The 17,427-nt window shown below is 41.2% G+C and overlaps 1 protein-coding gene across 3 annotated transcripts in view; it reads right to left on the bottom strand.

Moving 5' to 3' along the window:
* ccdc85cb (coiled-coil domain containing 85C, b) overlaps window positions 1-16,293 on the bottom strand; it is a 64,592-nt gene extending 48,299 nt beyond the window's left edge. Inside the window, exon 1 of one of the 3 annotated variants that reach the window (XM_030129125.1) lies at window positions 14,869-16,293. In XM_030129125.1, coding sequence (XP_029984985.1) covers window positions 14,869-15,586 — 718 coding nt within the window. In that variant the 5' untranslated portion in view covers window positions 15,587-16,293. The remainder of the gene's footprint in view (window positions 1-14,868) is intronic. The other 2 variants (XM_030129127.1, XM_030129126.1) reach the window with 2 other exon arrangements.
* Between the last annotated feature and the right edge of the window lie 1,134 nt (window positions 16,294-17,427).

Below are 17,427 nucleotides of genomic sequence, written 5' to 3'. Positions count from 1 at the left end.
TCTCCAAGACTTGGACACCCAATCGAATCAGACCCACCATCGGGTCAGACAGTCACACACAGGCATCTACACCTTAACAAAACCTGAAAATGTTTGACATCAGGACTTTATATCATGACATTTTAAACAAAGTTCTGCAGGTTAAAGCAACTGGACTAAGCACTTTTTATTGCCAACTCAATCACTATAAACAGACTTATATATTCTGTCCACACTAACAGATATTTTCTCAAATTCCATCTATGTGTCCTTTATCTTTACAAAATATCTATCTACAGAACACAAAACATTTACAAGCTGGTAAAAACACTTGCATGATTCATGGTTTCTGTTGGACTTCAAACGGTCAACAGCGTATATGCACCGACCTCAATCTACTGCAGAGCCTACACTGATTTACACACTTGGATTTGAGGATTCATGTGCAGGTTCATCATTTGTTAATTGCAATAATAGACATACACAAAACAGAGTGTGGCAGCGTTGTTTTCCAACCTCTCTGTTTGTGTTAATGTTAACATTGAAGACTATCGCACAGCTGAACATTTGGTTCCAATCTGACAGTTAAATCTATGCTACAGTACAGAGCAACACAAAATTGTAATAAGCCTTCAAAACATGTTTTACAAGCTTGTGCACAAAGGGGATCATTCACTCACCAGATTCAGAATGATCCCATATTTTTTGCCAGATACACAGAGTTAAAAGTGGGGTGCGAGATGTTTTCCTAGGGCATTTCTTACTATACTAACTTCTACTAAACTATTGCTTAAAATCCCCTTCACACCCTGACTACAACCAATTAATTAAATGCTCTAACACAAAAATTTAAAAAATTTAGTCGTTCTGTAATAGTGGGGGTGTTGGAGGCAGTGGCAATTTCTCATAGACTGCAAGGGAAGCCCTGCCTCCCCTAAAATTATGAAAATTAAATGGTTAAATATGTACAGTTGTATTGACATTTTATTGACTACAAATGTGTTGGAATACGTTCATCTCAAAGGTGAGTTCGTTCAGAATCAGCTTTACTGCAAATCAATGGATGCGATGTTGTTCACTTCTCATACATTCTCGTTGCGCTATTTCCTCATGCGATCTCTGCTCAGTGCATTTGCCAGTAGACGCCGGGCATCTATGGGCTTCAATGGGACTGAGTGGAACAGTTTTTTTCATTGCCTCAAAACTGGACAGTAATTGGATAAATGCCACGATGTTGTCCCACCCCCGGACGCCGGGCATCTCTGGGGGTGAATGGAGCTGTGGGCGGAGCTCTGCCGGGCTGGACGCCAGAATCCCATGTGCTGATTGGATGATCAGTCGAAAGGCTGAATCCCATTTGATTGACAGCTATTTTGAGATCTACTCCTTCACTGACACAGTTCAGTTTAATACAGTCGCGCATTCTGCTGTAAAATCAAGAGAGAAACCACTACGAAATTACTCGTTCATTTCTTGCACTGTAAATAAAACACACTCATTGTACTTCCTTGTTTCAATTTAACATAATTTCAGTGTTTTCTTGTTTCAGTTACATAATTTAATCATTTCTTGTTCAAGTTTAATATCATTTTGTAGATAGTTAAATCAATCATACTGTCGGCTAGGTCGGAGTGAAAGGAGCATCTCTTGTTTAAAAAGGCTGAAGTCTTACACCCACAACACAATGGGCCAAGGCAGTCTAAGCAGCCCAGCTCTGCTGGACATTGAGAGGACACTGGTCAAGTCCCTGGAAAAGACACCTACTTGGTACGATAAGGTCATTGCCCATTTTCTTAAAAAGGAACAGAGGGACGAATTTATGTGTAAATAACTTGACAATTTTTTTTTTTTATGTAAGCCGACAATGAGCTTCCCCTGTCTGAAAGACCAGCAGCCGCCACTGGTTGGAGGACACGGAATGAGGTATGCATGGATTGGGGCCGGAGCTGGGGTTGAAGCCAGAGCCAGGGCTGTATGGGGCCGGAGCCAGAGAATTGTTGCTGTGCGGTGCTCGTGAACCCTCGGGAACAAGCATTACGCGTACCAGTGCTCTGGAGGCGTTGCTTCGGGTGGATGTCTGAAGAAAGGGGTTTAGACTTTTGAATTTAGTATTTTCAAAATGAAGGTTGCTCGAACTGTTTTTCTAAGATCTCGCACCCCACCTTTAATTAATAAGCAGCACTGTAAACAACAGTGTCTCTCCATAACTAAGTGAGTGACTGAGGGTCAATGAAATACTGGCTGATACATGGACGTACTGGATTTAATTTGGAAGACAAACACCAATGTGTGCATTTTTATTTATTTATTTTCTTAAATACAAGATGGCAGTCTGTATTGGGGAACATAAGTGACTGTCATTTTCAGTCTTAACTCATTTAATGTGACAAATCTTGTAAACCAGTTAGTTCGGCTGCACTATAAATGGAGATATGAAATGGTCTTCCTTCACTGTGTTTCTGACAGTTGTTAAATCTAGCTCATATATGATAAAACTTTCCTTCAAATTATCATCAGTCACAACCCATTTTACACAAATCTTATGAATTCTAACTTAGGAGAGCAACAGAAGTTTGGGAAATGTAATATTTTGTTTTCAGCACCATAAAACATAAAATCAAGACATTATTTTATAAAGATTTTTGTCGATTTCATTAACCCATACAAACTTTCCATTAATCGAAATCTCCTTAGGTCCCACCTTTAACCAATGGACTTCTGTTTTGGACCTTCTAAACAGTGCTTGGTTAAATATGAGAATAATTCATCTGTGTCTTATTCAGTACATTTACATATTTGTGTTTTGATGCAGCCAAAACCTAATTATGATGTTCCTACAAAAGACACTTGCAGTAAGTGAGTGTTAATCAACTGTGTGTGTCTGTGAAAGCTGTTACCGGATTCAAAAAAAAAATGTGCTGATGCTGAAGTGAACCCGAAATACAGCAGTGGAGTGGAGCGATGTGAGATCAGGAAAAAAAAAAAAAAAAAAAAAAAAAAGAAAAGAGGCCACAGTGCTGAGATAGAGATGGGCCAGCTATAATTGGCTGTCAGAAGTGTCATCTCCTCTCAGCTTGTGAGTGAGAGGAGTCTGAAATATGCTGCGTGATGCCCTACTGAAGATGAATAACCAGCTCCTTTTGACTCATTTGTTGCCTTCTTACTCTATACAACACAATAAAAGTGTTCGCCTTAAGACTCCTACACAAACGGGAGAAGTTAGAGTATCTGTAGGGACAGCACCCTTTCATCCTCCATTCATTCCTATTAAAATACTAAAACTAAACTTTCTGTCCCCATTTTTCAGTATCTTTCAGTCATAAACCCCACAGTCAAGCCTTCTGCTACGTGTGTACATCTTACCTCTGATAGTTAAAGGATGCAAATAAAAAATGATCATGCATTTATGCTTGTGCTTCTCTCCCATTACCAGTCATTGATTTATTCCCACAAACTCCTTTTCCATGAGCCCGCATTTTCATACGATTATCAGCTTTCATCTTAAGCGCTTTATGATTGTTACAGTAACATCAGGGGAATGGGAACGGCCTACACTTGGCTGAGTTGGAAATAAATAATGACTTTGATCGGCCTTTATAATCTGAGACCAAGCCCGGTTAAGTGGGGTGGTCTTAATACGTTTTTGATGGAATTTCAACAGGCATCAGATGAGTGTTTGTCATGAGCAACACAACTGGGACACAGCACCATGAATCACTTTTTTCAATAAATATTTGATGTGGTGGGGGGAGGATTGATGATGTATTCACAGTAATAAGAGTCCAAAGCTGTCCTCTGACCTTCCCTGTGCGATTCATCCACTCCATCATCCCCCAGATTTCTGCCTGTAATACAAGGATTCGACTGGAAAGTTAAGCTGAGAAGAGTAGGGAGTTAATCGATTAGTTGATCAGCTTAACAGATGTGGCAAAAGTACACAGTCCTTAGTCAATAGAATGACAGCTACTAAAAAACACAAAATTGAAACAAATGTAAATACTGGCTTGATTTCACTTACAAGTAAAAAGTACAGGCTCTGAAATGTTATTAAAGTATAAAGCTCTTTGAAATCCATCTCTACTAGTTATTTCTGGATCTTTTGTCATATTAAGACACTGCAAAGAGCAATTATTCATTCATTTTCCTCTGGAGGGTGGTAGGCGAAGGCGGGGTACACCCCGAATGTGTTGCCAGATCCTCACAGGGCATACAGACAAACAACCATTCACTCTCACATTCACACTTACAGTAATTTAGCGCAAAATTAACCTAATAAGGTGAATGTTTTCCTCTCACAAAGTCGTTCACCTAACAACGTGGCACATGAGGACATGGGGAAATCATGCAGACTCCTCACAGAAAGGCCCCAGCCAAAAGACTAAAGACCATTCTAACTTAATGTAAAAATATATTGTAAACATGAACGTAGGTCCTGTCCACTCTTATGTGGATATTTTGCCAAATGCTCTGTTTGGGCCCATTTTGGCACATGCGTGTAAATGTTCTGTGAAATGAGCCTTCACCTCAAACATTAAATCTAAGTGTACCTTATTAATCACTATATGGCCTACAGTAGACTGAGGTCAGCATGGAAACATTTTGAGAAACACCTCTGCATCTGCTACATCCAGTATTCTCCACAGTCAACTGTCTGACGTCCAGGTTGTAGTCATGTTGGTGTTGATGTGTGGAGGTTTTTTATAAAAAAAAAAAAAAGGTCGTGTGGACAGAATTTTGTATTTAAGAGCATAGGAAGACAAATACCTGTTCAGAAATATATCCACTTTAGTTTGGACAAGGCTTTAGTTCCAATGTGCCAATGGGTTTTCAATCCTAGCAACAGATCACAGAATACTATGACACCTTTACTGTTTTGTATTTTGTCATTTTCATCTCATTGAATAACAGCTCAAATAGCATTCATTTGAATTTATTTAGGTTAATCTTGCAAGAGGTGGCATGACAAAGAACTACAAGAACACAAAAGACTACAGGTGTGCTTTTGTGTTGTTTTGGAGATTGGTGTAGAGATTGACTCGCTATGTGTTATTGCTCCATCGGTTCAGGTTAAAATCTGTCTGGATGACAGGATAGTATGCAATCATGCAAAATAAAAATAGCCCCTAAAATGGATCAAAAAGTATTAATAAACCTGGTTTTATCATGTAAGATGTAGGAAGTATTGATAGTTGTGTTAAAATGTAGGGAGCAGAAGTAAATTGCTGCTAGAAAAGTAAATACTCAAGTACTGAACAGATACCTGAAACCTATACTGAAGTAGTTTTTTTCTATCTCTGAAGGGAAATGCCATCTTCTTTGGGCAGAGTTTTTTTTAGCAGGCATAACAAGACATGTCAGCACAATGCAAACATGTAATAGAACATTTTCTACTTCTTATCTGTCTATTAACTGACTATGAAGAGCAACGTAATTGATAATAAAACAATTGTTAAAATAAGGGCTCAACAGGAAGTGCTTCTTTAATTTTGTTTTTTGGCCAAAAGGAAACACCCAGAGATTACATTTCTAAATACAGTTTTGTTCTATGTGGATTGTGTTGCAGCTTTCTACTTGTAATCCCTTTTTAAATACATTTTGAGTAAAGTGACTTCAGTCTGTGATGTCTGCTGGTACCAGTATGAACAGAGATCAGCTACTCTAAGCCCCCAGAGTCTTCCAAACACTATAGTTTCCACTGACAGATGGCTTCAGTGGTCTTAATGGGAGGCATTATTGGGATAGGGGGAGGGGAGGGGGCATTATACAGCAACTGCTTGATTTCCCAAACCTTTTCTACTGTAACACAAGACTTTAAATGCTTCTTATGATTCTTTACAAGCTTAGAAAAGTGTCCCATTTCCGCATTTTACAGAGACACACCCATAATCCCCTTTATGACCAACTGCTTGCCATTCAAATACTTTCCAGACATTGAGTATCAAGAACGTGTTTGGAGAATGATCCCAAGCCAAAAGATGTTTTCTCAAGTCCAGTCCTGGCTCTTAAAATGGGACTGCAAAAGGAAATTAGCCTCCAGAATAGCAGAGCGAGGTTACCTGAAACCATCCCGAAAAAAACATCCTGAGGATGGAGAAAGAAACAGTGTTGACACTGAGCAATTCATTCCAGATGCTTCAGCCGACCGTCAAAACTCCACATTATCTCATTCATCTCGAGGGCCTGCTGCCAATTTCACATTTTTTTGTGAGCGCTCCAGTTATGCAAAGTCCTGGTTATGATTGTAGGGCTGTTATCATCTAAGCATCAAATCAAGCATCTAAATATTTCTTCACCAGTTTTTTTTTTGTCTGAATTCCATAGAACAAATGATATTAGCTTACTAGAAAACTAGTGAACCATTCCATGTGTGTCCTACAAGAAGTGGCCTTGAGCCAACTATTTAAAGCACCTGAGTGTCTGTGGGAGGAAAACAATCTATAACTGTTCAAGTACAGGCTAGAGTGAGGTGACAGCACTATCTAAATGCAAGCAAGGTGAAGACATGTGCTGACTCCACTCCCCAATGTCACAGCTCCCAAAAAGCAAAGAGCTGACAGGCAGAAAACCCAGATGAACGCCTTGTTCCTTCCAGGCCTCGAAAGGAGCTGATGAAGAGGTGCTCTGTCTGGGAGTTGCTGACTTTTGGCAACCTGGGACTATTCTACTGTCCAAGGTCACGGGGTGTGTTAGCATAGACAGAATCAAACTGCTGATGGTGATTTTATGGTTTGGTCCCAGATGCATGTTTGTCTCCACACTCCAAACCAATATTGCTTGTTTGCATCTTCATGAGTTGTTTTGACTTTGCCCTATCTGATTTCACAGGTCAATAAGGGCTTCTCATTATGAAAACCTTCGGACAACAACAGAATAGAGGGCAAGGACGTGCAATAGTTAAACCGTCCACTGTGTATCCATGTCATCTTCAGATCAGTAACCAGTTTTTCTTTTCTGTAAAAGCTGATTTGTATAGATTATATCTATTAAAATCATTACAAAATAATGTATTATCAAGTTTACCTGGAAAGGCTGCCACGTGATAGTCATAGTGCTGATGTGACAATATGCCAGAAACACGTTGCCTGAATAGTGATGTGACTTAGAATAACATTTTATTTAGACACATGCATTCTCTATGCAAACATGTGATCTACCTGGTACTGTCTTGGATACATGAGCCATACATGCACACCATCTGGTAAATCAGATGAAGCTCCAGCTAGCTGTTGGGTACACCTTATTCATTTATTTATCACAAGAAAGAAATATAGAGAATATGACAAAGGTAGCTGCAATTGTTCACGCACAATTTGACCTAACTGCCTATGTGATGCAACAGAAGAAATATCAGCCTATGCCCTGAATGTGTGATAGGTGCAATTATCTGCTTCTTAAAATAACCTAAGGTGAAGTTAAGTTTTACTGAAAATGAAGCAGGATATTGGCTTATACATGTAATGTGAAAGTAGCTAGGGTGTCTTTCTTTTAAAACCACAGATGAGCAAAAGTCTTTCACAGAAATACAAACAAAAAGTGTTGCCAACTTGGCTTGGAATCTGTCCAAAGGGCAAAGCCTTCTTACAGCCAAGTCAGGACTAACTTGGAGGACCGCACCCTGTTTGTGTCTTATGAGTAAGTTCCATTAGAACAGCTCAACATACACAAATACACAAACAGAGCTAACGTTGCTACAGCCAGAATTATTCTGCATGGGTCACCCAGCATGGAGGCCGACCATGCCTAAACCTTTACCCATCCCCCCTATCTCTTACTTCCGTCCGCTTCAGTAACTCTGAGGCTAGGAGTGGGCACCGTCCACTCGCCCCACTGATCATTGCAGTTGCCTAGGCGACTGAGTGACCCGGCCCCAGCAGCGGCCCTCAACTCAGCGATCAGAAAAGAGGGACATCCATTTAGATCAGAATGGACATAAACAGTGGAAGACTTAGTTGAGAGGCTGAGATTGCTTTAATATACATATAAATACAAATTGATTACTTGATATACATGTCACTGTATACCAAGATGTCAGTGATGACCACACAAGTGTAGAAAGCATCCACAACTTGTCTAAAAACTTATTTTTGGTTTATAAAAACTAAGACACTAGCATTGGATCTCACAGTGAGTTCATGTCTGTGCATGCAGGACTCATGCTGGCACTATAACCTCATTCTGTCTGCTGAGGGCTGTGTTGATGGGACTGAACGGACAGCAGATCAGACAGCAGGTTCACGGGAATCAGGAGTGAAATGGACGCAGATGGAGGGAGGGGGAAAGCCTAAGGATGTGAAGTCTGTCAGTTAGGGGGAGACAGAGAAGGTAAAAGCTCAAAGAGAACGACCTACAGATCCAACACGCCACTGAGTCAACGCTTCCTTCGTTTCTCATATTTTCCTGTTCTTCTCTCCATGCAGTCTCATTCCTGCTGTGTCACTCAGGAGAGAGACCCACTTCCTCTTTGTTTATCTAGGAATGTGGGACGTCCTGACAGGCTGGCTTTTCATTGACAGCACACAGCTGAGAGTTTCCCCTGTGGCTCTGTCTCTCAATCTTCCCCTCTCTCTTTCTCTCATGTGGATCTTTGAGTGTTTGTGTGTGTTTTTCTTCCATTATCTGTGTTATCAGCCATTCAGGCCTCACACAGGCAGACAGTCCTAGGAAAACGAAAACCAGTGTGCTCCTGGGAAAAACTAAATACCTGACACAGATACTGGTTCAACACACGTTTTAGGCAGTTAAAAGATAACACGTGATGAAGTAAATGGAGATAATTTATGGCACAGCTAGCGAGTAGTTCCCTCACCACAAAAGGCTTTGAATAACTAGTAACAACTTCCACATCATGTTTGAACACGACACAATGTCATCCTATTAATGATGTCATCTATAATCTAAATCCTGTTGGCCTGTTGGCTGTCCTCCTGAGGGGCACATTTAACCAGGCATGAGGTTACATGTCAGCAGGTCGGAACTTCGCAACTGTGGACAAACAGGACACGGCAACAGCAACATCCTTTTCCTGCTAGACGCCCTTTTTTAGGCTCGCAGACATGCCAAACAATGACTTGAAACCACAGCGGAGAGGAAAACACCATTGTGTTTGTTGATGCTCTGATTTCCTTTGAAAGGAGAAGGATCTCACACAGAGAAACTCCAGGCTCACTGCATCTGATTGATTGAGGTTGTGAGAGTACAAGGAATATTCTAAATCTGACTGAAGATTTTGCAGCAAAGTAAACCGAGTCAAGCATTAAACACAAACGTACTTTGAACATAACACAATGCTGGACTTCAAATGACTGATTAGAACTGTTAAAGCGTATTGACAAAGCACCTAAGGGGAAGACGAAAATAAATGCTTCAGTCAAACATGATTGTGAATACCAAGGTGCTGGCTAATTTGTGTTAGCATGATGACACACACACCAAACACACACACTCGCTGGTGGCCAACTGGGAGGGCTGGTTCTACAGTTTCATTGTGAGCTTTTAGGTCATGTCACTCCCCAAGGGTAAAAGGAAAGGAAACTGAAGAAAGAGACACAGTACGAAGGCCTAAAAATCAGAATATAGACCAGCTAACACACACACTCACCGAAAAGCCAGTGTATGCACAGTTCAAGCACCGTTTTATGACCTCTCGCTGAGTTAATGGGGACTAATTTGTACCTTGTTTAAGTCTAAGTAGGTGGGTTTATAAGTTGAGTCAACAGGGTGACTAAACACAGGACATTTTAGCTTCTTGGGAAAAGGATAATTTACTCAAGACAAATGTAGGCAGTGAGTACAAGCCAGGCTGCTTTGATGTCGAACAACATTATAATCATATAAATACATTATACTGATTTAAAAAAAAAAAAAAAAAAACATGCCTGAAATTTTGGTGACAAGGTCTAGAAAAAGTGTTACAGTGGCATCAAGGTGAGGAGGAAGGTATATTATTTTGATGAAGGTTCAGTTTTTCAGCAGCCAAAAGAAGCTTCTTCTCACATGAGTAGATGCATACCATTTTACACGTAGGATTAAGCATGCATGTGCTAAAACTAGCCTCAGCAGTCCCAACCCAGCAGGATATTTTTTTTATATCCTTGTATTAGCGTGTTAGTCCATGTGCATGCCATGACCTTACTCGCCAAGGGTACATTGACTTAGACTGAACCACCATATGGTATCAGTTTTGATTAAAGGCTAGATGAAAAAATTTTTTAAAAAAACATACATCCATGGACAGCACGTGCAGTTTGTTTGACACTGGGTGAATACATAGACTTAGTAACTTGGTTTGGTTTGTGAGTTTCACAAGTGGAATTTTTGCTTTTAGTTTTACTTCGAGGGGCTGACTAGTTTTGCTTCACTTTAATTTGAGTTTTTCAGGAAAGTCTAGACTTATAGTAGTTGAAAAATGGAGAATGTTAACAAGAAGGTAAAAATGGCAGAACTGGAAAACATTCATCTTCCTTCTGCATTTCTGTCTTCTCTATTCAAATCAGAAACTAAATATAAAGACAGACGAACATGTTGTTTGGTGCTGGTATGAAAAAGGTAAAACCACTTTTCCGTCATGTATTTAACCCTCCTATCTGTCAAAAAATGCCTGTGCTTAGTTAAAACTTGTAGACCTACATCATTTTGATTTCAGTTGATAAAAATATCTTTTCAATAATGACTCATAATAATGGCATAATGTTAACTTTAAATCAGATGGATCCACCCAGCTCCACAAAACTAAAGTATATTTTGAGCCTCAGTGGAATAAGCTCTGAGTTATTCATGACATTAATAAGCCATAAAGGAACTTGACATTTTTATACAGCAACATAATGTTTTATGAGACAAAGTCCACGTCTATTACAGCTGCATCTCAGAGTGGTACAAGTAGCTAAATGTATTGACCTTGGCCAAGGTTTGATAAGCTGCCGCTCCATGTCCATGTCTGACAAAACCTTGCACTCTGGTTTATTTAGAGTCACTTTATTTGCTGAGGTAGAAACATTGTTCATTTAAAGCCATTTGGCAGCTAAAAGGCCAGGGGAATGTGTGGAGGCCTGTTAAAGGTCAACAAGCATTAATACAGAGAGGATATTTATCAGTTCATCTGGCCAATGTCAAGGCAGCACTTTGCTGTCTCACTTGGCCACTTTAACTTAATCTCATGAAGCTACAGTCGGTTCAGCTCAGCCTGTGTGGCACTATAGGGGAGCCCTAATGCAGGCTCTCCGTGACAGCATCATATTTCAGGCGGTATTTGGATGGAATTGGGTTACGGACCACCAAAAGTGAATGCAGACATAAGTCTGGAAATAGAAGTCACCATTTCAGGTTATGAAACACAGCGGCACTCGTTGTAACCCCTGCTGATCTGTGTTTTATTCCTTCAGAACAGGAGCCTTGGCTCTCTGCACACATTACAGCACACACAGTTCAAGCAAACATACCCCCCCCCCCCATAGGACAAGGAGTGGGGGGTTTGTCAGCCATGTCAACGCATAAGAAATTCAATTAAGCAGACAGCAGGATGCCTCCGAAACCTCCCAGCCTCCTTTGAGTTCAATATGCCCTCCAACAGTCCCCCATCACTCCACCCCCAAGCATCGCAGCCAACCTCTTACTGCCATTCAGCCACTCCCCTAACACTAGACCCATTGAGGTCCCCTTTGCTGGACTCCTTTTCATACAATCCTCTCCCAGTGCCTCTTTTGCCATTTCTAAAGGGATGGAAATCTTCTTGATTCACAAGCAAAAAAATTCAAAACTCTTGACTTTAAAAAAGGAAAAACTTATAAGTATGAAACCGCCACCTCAAACTCAAAATGGTTGGTTAAAACAACCAATGCACACTCCATCATCCTCCTCCTCCTACTCCTCTCCTTCACGACTGTGTGTGAGCTGCACAGATGCTGTTCATTTAGCATTTGAGCGGCAATCGTCGAGCTTGTCTCCTAAATGCCCAGGGGAACCACTGGCATTTGGACAGCATTAAATAAAAGCCACTCTGCAGACCTCACACTGCAGCCAGACCTGACCTCACAACGCTGCTACTCCACTCAGATTTCCAACAGCCAACTGAGTAAATCTGGGGGAGAAAACCATTTTCTTACAGCTCAAAAATTCAGGTTGGAGGAAGCTTGTGAAAACCTGCAGGCGATTCAATCTTCTATTGAAGCAGGTTGTTCAAAATTATTCATTGTGTGATGAAACACTTGTGTGATATGACGTGTGCCGGGTGCAGCAATCCAACTTGTGCAACAGTAGATTTGAATCAATGGAGTATTGTTTTGCAGCTTTGATTGACTTTTTTTTTTTTTTTTTTAATTATCTTCAACTGTAGTAAGAATTATGATTCTCAGCTTTGATTGCATTAACCCCTTTGCTTTTGTTTAACAGTAAAATTATGAACCTTATCTTTAGTTAGGCACTTCTATACCAATGTGTGTGTTTGTGTCAGTGATGAACACACTGATCTGGACCCTCAGGGACACACAATGCCTCCCATCTAGCATAACGGCAGCTTAGAGAGGTGCTTGGCCACTGCAGAGACAATATTGATGTTACGTAATGACTGTCAAACAACGCCCAATAATGTGATCGTGTTAGTGTATGTGTGTGTTTTCGGATTAAGGGTTCCCTCATGCATGCTTCTACCCTTTTGTGTTTGTTGCCTTGTGCAGTCAACAGTTCCAGGAATGTCTACGGATAACACAATCTGATGTGAAGTTGCTTGTTTTGTGCCCTGGACTTATAACCTGGTCTAAAGTAAAAAATGGCATAAACCTTCAGGGGGATGAGGGATTTTTTTTTTTCCCCTGTAAAACAAATCTATTCCTCTCGTCAAACAGATCACGGCGAGTTATCAGCCCATGTGCTAGCTAAACGAGGCTTAGTGTCCTCCTGTTCCATCATGGCATTTCATCCCCCCTTGCAGCTTTCAGCCATGTATTTAGGCCTTAAAACAGGGACATTGATTTCTGGTCCCATGCCCACGCATTTAAAACAGTCCCTAAGCAGACATGAGTGCTCTTGCACAGCCAAAGACAGCAATGATAATCAGCAAATAACAAAAAAAAAAAAAAATCAATTTGCTCAGAACCCTTCTGAAAGCTATTAGGATAAGTCCCCTTCCTTAAGGACCATGAATGCACTGACCTAAATCAGTACAGTTTCAAATGGTGGGGTAGCGTGTGCCTGAAAAAGGCCACTTAAGGATGCTCTGTGTGTGCATGTGTGTGTGTGTCATAATCACCCCAATCAAGACTTTATGCTGAGGTTAAGCCAAGACACCCCCCCCCAAACACCACTACCATGTTAATCCTTCACAGCAGTTTTGATCAGCATATGTTGTCAGTGCAATCACAGTCAGTATCTATGTAACACAGTCTGACTATTTTGTCAATGCAGAACAAAGCAGAGGGGAAGAGACTTCACCTGTCCAGTCACCTGAACACAACAGAGACTTTAAAAAGGCCTTCATCTCTGATAGACATGATCAATGTTATAATCAGTTTGAGTCTACTTTTCAGTCTACTTCAACTTTCCTATAAAAACACAGCTGTTTTGAGTGCGCAGAAAGTTTTTAACACCAGAATATAGATTAATTAAGTTCAGAGGTTTACACTGACGTGAGAAGGTGTCACCTGCACATTTAAGATGAATGTGGCATTTTATTCACTACTTTAGACACATACATTAAGGACTGTCAACATAAACTCATGCAGAAAAGGCACAAAATTCACCAGGATATCTGAATTGATGCACTTAATGGTCAGGACCCTCAGACCCTTAATGCATCCTATCCAAGCATTCTACTGAAACCTACTCCTGTGGTCTTATGTGTGGACAGACAGTGAACATATAAGTATTCAGGACTTAGAAGACCTTGAAAAGGCAGTGATCCATGTCTCTTCTGGAATTTCTGGAGCCACTGGATACTTCATGGGTCATAGAATTAAGCAACATTTGTAGCAGGACCTAAAGTTGTCTTAAACTATGGTTCTATTGTATGTAGCATGATGAAGTCATGTGGTCTGGTGGGGTGGATTTATATTTCCTTTTTGATGGGTATAGACTAGGGATGTAATGCTTACCAGTATAACGATAAACCACGGTAAAATTCCTGACGGTTATTATTACTGTTTAAATTGTAATTATCATGATAACCGTGTTCGATTACCGCACTTTGAAAACTCACGGTATTGCACATTTCCTGGAGAAACAGCAGTATGCCAGTTTGCATCTATCTATCCATCTATCCATCTATCCATCTATCCATCTATCTATCATCCATCCAATCATCCATCCATCTCTGAAAAAGAGACTAAAAACTCAAACTTGATATGGAAAATGGTCAAACAATGGCCATAAGGTTCCATCTTTAATGCACATTTGTATGTTTGATGTTTACATGTTAATATTTGAATGTTTCTGCGACAGAAAGTACATTGTGCCTATTATCTTATTTTATTATTATTATTTTTTGAAAATACAACTCAGTTAAATTATTTCAGTGTGTGTAAAAGGACTTTTTGAACATTTTGAGCACAATTTCAACAATACTGCGATAATAATGATAACCGTGATAATTTTGGTCACAATAACCATGATATGAAGTTCTCATATCGTTACATCCCTAGTATAGACTAGAGCAGGGGTCACCAACCCTGGTCCTCAAAAGTTTTAGATGTTTCCCTCTTTCAGTACACCTGATGGGTTGTTATCAGGCTTCTGCAGAGGTTGATGATAGTCTTATCATTTGAATCAGGTGTGTTGGAAGAGGAAAACATCTAAAACATGCAGGATAGCAACTCTGGAGGACCAGGGTTGGTGACCCCTGGACTAGAGACTACCCAACAGCCAGGTGTGTGTCCAGGTGAGAGGAGTGTATGGACTCACCATTAAGTCCATTGGGGATGCTTCTGTGATGATGAGGCGCTGACAGGTCATCCATGGACCTCCTCATGGTGGACCCCATCTTACTGTTCTCTGAGGGGGGCTTGTGTATGTGGTTGTGGTTGTGGTGGTCTGGACTACCGGCACTTCCTGTGCTGGATGTGCTACTCCCATCCCCAACATCCCTGACCGTCCCAGTCCCTCCGTTCAGGTTGGTCAGGCTGGACTGACTGTCTATGGAGCTCCTGGACCCTGCTCCGTTCCTCTCCTCATCCAGCATGAGGATGATCTCCTTCAGCTCAGAGTTCTCCCTCAGGACGGTGTCCTGGTTGGCCTCCAGCTCCTTCAGCTTCATCATGTAGGTGCCCACCTCCTTCCACATGGCGCTGGCTGTGTATCGGCCAAACCTCTGCCACTCTCTGGACAGTTTCTTGCCTTTCTGTCGGTCATCATCCAGGAAGCAGCAGAGCTCTCGGAGCTCGTGGTTGTCATCCTGCAGCTTTTGGTTGATCTCCTTCAGACTCCGGATCTCGTGCAGGTGCACCTGCAGCCGCCGGTTAATGTCTTTCATCATGTTGCCGTGCTCGATCATCAGGTTCATTTTCTCGCCGTCCACCCTCCTTAATCTCCGGAGCAGCTCCTCTTTGCTGAACCGGAGCAGCTCCTCGTCGGTCAGCTGGCTCAGGTCATCCCTCGGTCCCTCGGATGGATTTTTCGCCATGACTATTTCTCAGTTCGTTGAAACGGCAGCTTTAAATTAACTGTCTACAGTCATTTACCCCAGCCTCAGTTGTGGAATAGTGTTAAAATGCGTATACATGGTCCAAAAGCTGACAGTATGGTGATGCTCTTTCTCAACAGGCCGATGTTAATAAACAACTGTGGGAACCCGCGCGTGAACTGGATGCCCTGACTAATCTGTTCAACATAAATCCTTTATGAATCACGGTTACAGTCGATACTCACATTCCGTTAATAACGAAAGCACATGATTACCGTCGGTCTCCGGTCAGGTCCTGGTTCCAGTCTCCGGGTCCTGTCAACACAACAGTCCGGGTCCCGTGGCAGTGTGCGCCGCCGTCGCTGATCATCGCTCCGTGGAAATGATGGAAAACACTGGAACGCGAATCAAACACGAGCCCACTTTCCGCCACAACGCAGACCCGTAAACACGAGCCCCCGAACAGCCTACAACTGTGTGTTTTCTACCGGCAGTCGGTGTGTTTCACCCTCAGATAAGCCTCTTTACTGGGGTGGTTGAGTTGGAGGACTGAACCTTCCACCAGAGCCACAGCGGAATTAGCAGCGCGCGCCCCCCTCCTCTTCCTCCTCCTTCTTCTTCTTCTTCTTCTTCTTCTTGTCCAAACACTTGGGTTTGAAATCATTCAAGAGGATTTGGGCCAAGACGGCCAATCAAGACATAGGAGAGGAGTGGGCAGCAGGTACATGAGAAGTCTGTCAGGATCAGCCCTCTTAAAGGAGCAGCCACTGGGAGAAAACACTGAAATAATGGGATGTTTTATTTATGGCAATTAAAACAAACCCTGATAATAAATCTAAAGCACATATATTTAGCTCAGAATAAGTAGTTTATTTAATACCTTCAATACAGCTTGATCATTTTAAAGTAAAATGGACTGTTTTATAAGTAAATGCCCCACCTATTTGTCTCAGATGTTAAAATGACCCTCCTTTGTTATTTTACACTTTACACCACGTCTTAGAATAAAATCTGAAAGCATCTGATAAAGAACTTCCAACTTTTCGGCGATAATTCTTGACTGAGTGGTCGAACAGGTGCGTTTTGTTTCTATGCAAAGTCACAGCTCCCCCTTGTGTACACAATCCACAATAGCATTGAGTGCACTCCACCTCTGCACAGGACAAAAACAACATGCAGTAGTGCACACACATCAACCCCCCGAGACCCAGGAAAGAACAAATTTATGTGTTATTTTGCTTGAAAAATGGTCTCTTTTGCCAAGATGTATGGAGCAAGCCAGCGTATGCTCAAAGCTAGAAAGGAGGCACTTGATGTAGCTTGAGCTATGACTTAACTCTTTATTATTTTGTATTTTTATGTATTTATTTGAAATATCCAGCAGTAAATGTAAAAAATATGAAAAAAAGAACATTATAGAAGTGGTATACAATTACCTGGACAGGCAAAAAAAAGTTGAAAGGTGTACAGACAAAAGCTTTGTATAATATTACCTATAGAGCTGCAACCGATTAATCGACTCAAAGTGATCCAAAAAAATCATTCAACCACAATTCTCCTGAGTCAAAGCTTTGTTTCCTTCATTTCTCTGCCGTTAAACATTGGTTCCACTGTTGTGTTTCACACGGACGCTTAATGTGACGCACAAAGAAACTTCAATTCAGGAAAACTGCTATGGGATATCTCCCTTCAATCAATTCGAGTTGATTAATAGAATTGGGAATTTTTGCATTGGCTTCAAGCACCTAGTCGATTAATCGGTTGCAGCTCTAATTACCAGACAAGATGTGAATAATAGATTTTATTTCTAAGCACCTTTCTTAACACTAAACCATTCAACC

This window comes from Sphaeramia orbicularis, chromosome 24, assembly GCF_902148855.1.
Source record: "Sphaeramia orbicularis chromosome 24, fSphaOr1.1, whole genome shotgun sequence".
NCBI lineage: Eukaryota > Metazoa > Chordata > Actinopteri > Kurtiformes > Apogonidae > Sphaeramia > Sphaeramia orbicularis.
Note: the sequence above shows the minus strand (reverse complement) of the source record. Positions and strands in the feature narration are given on the sequence as shown.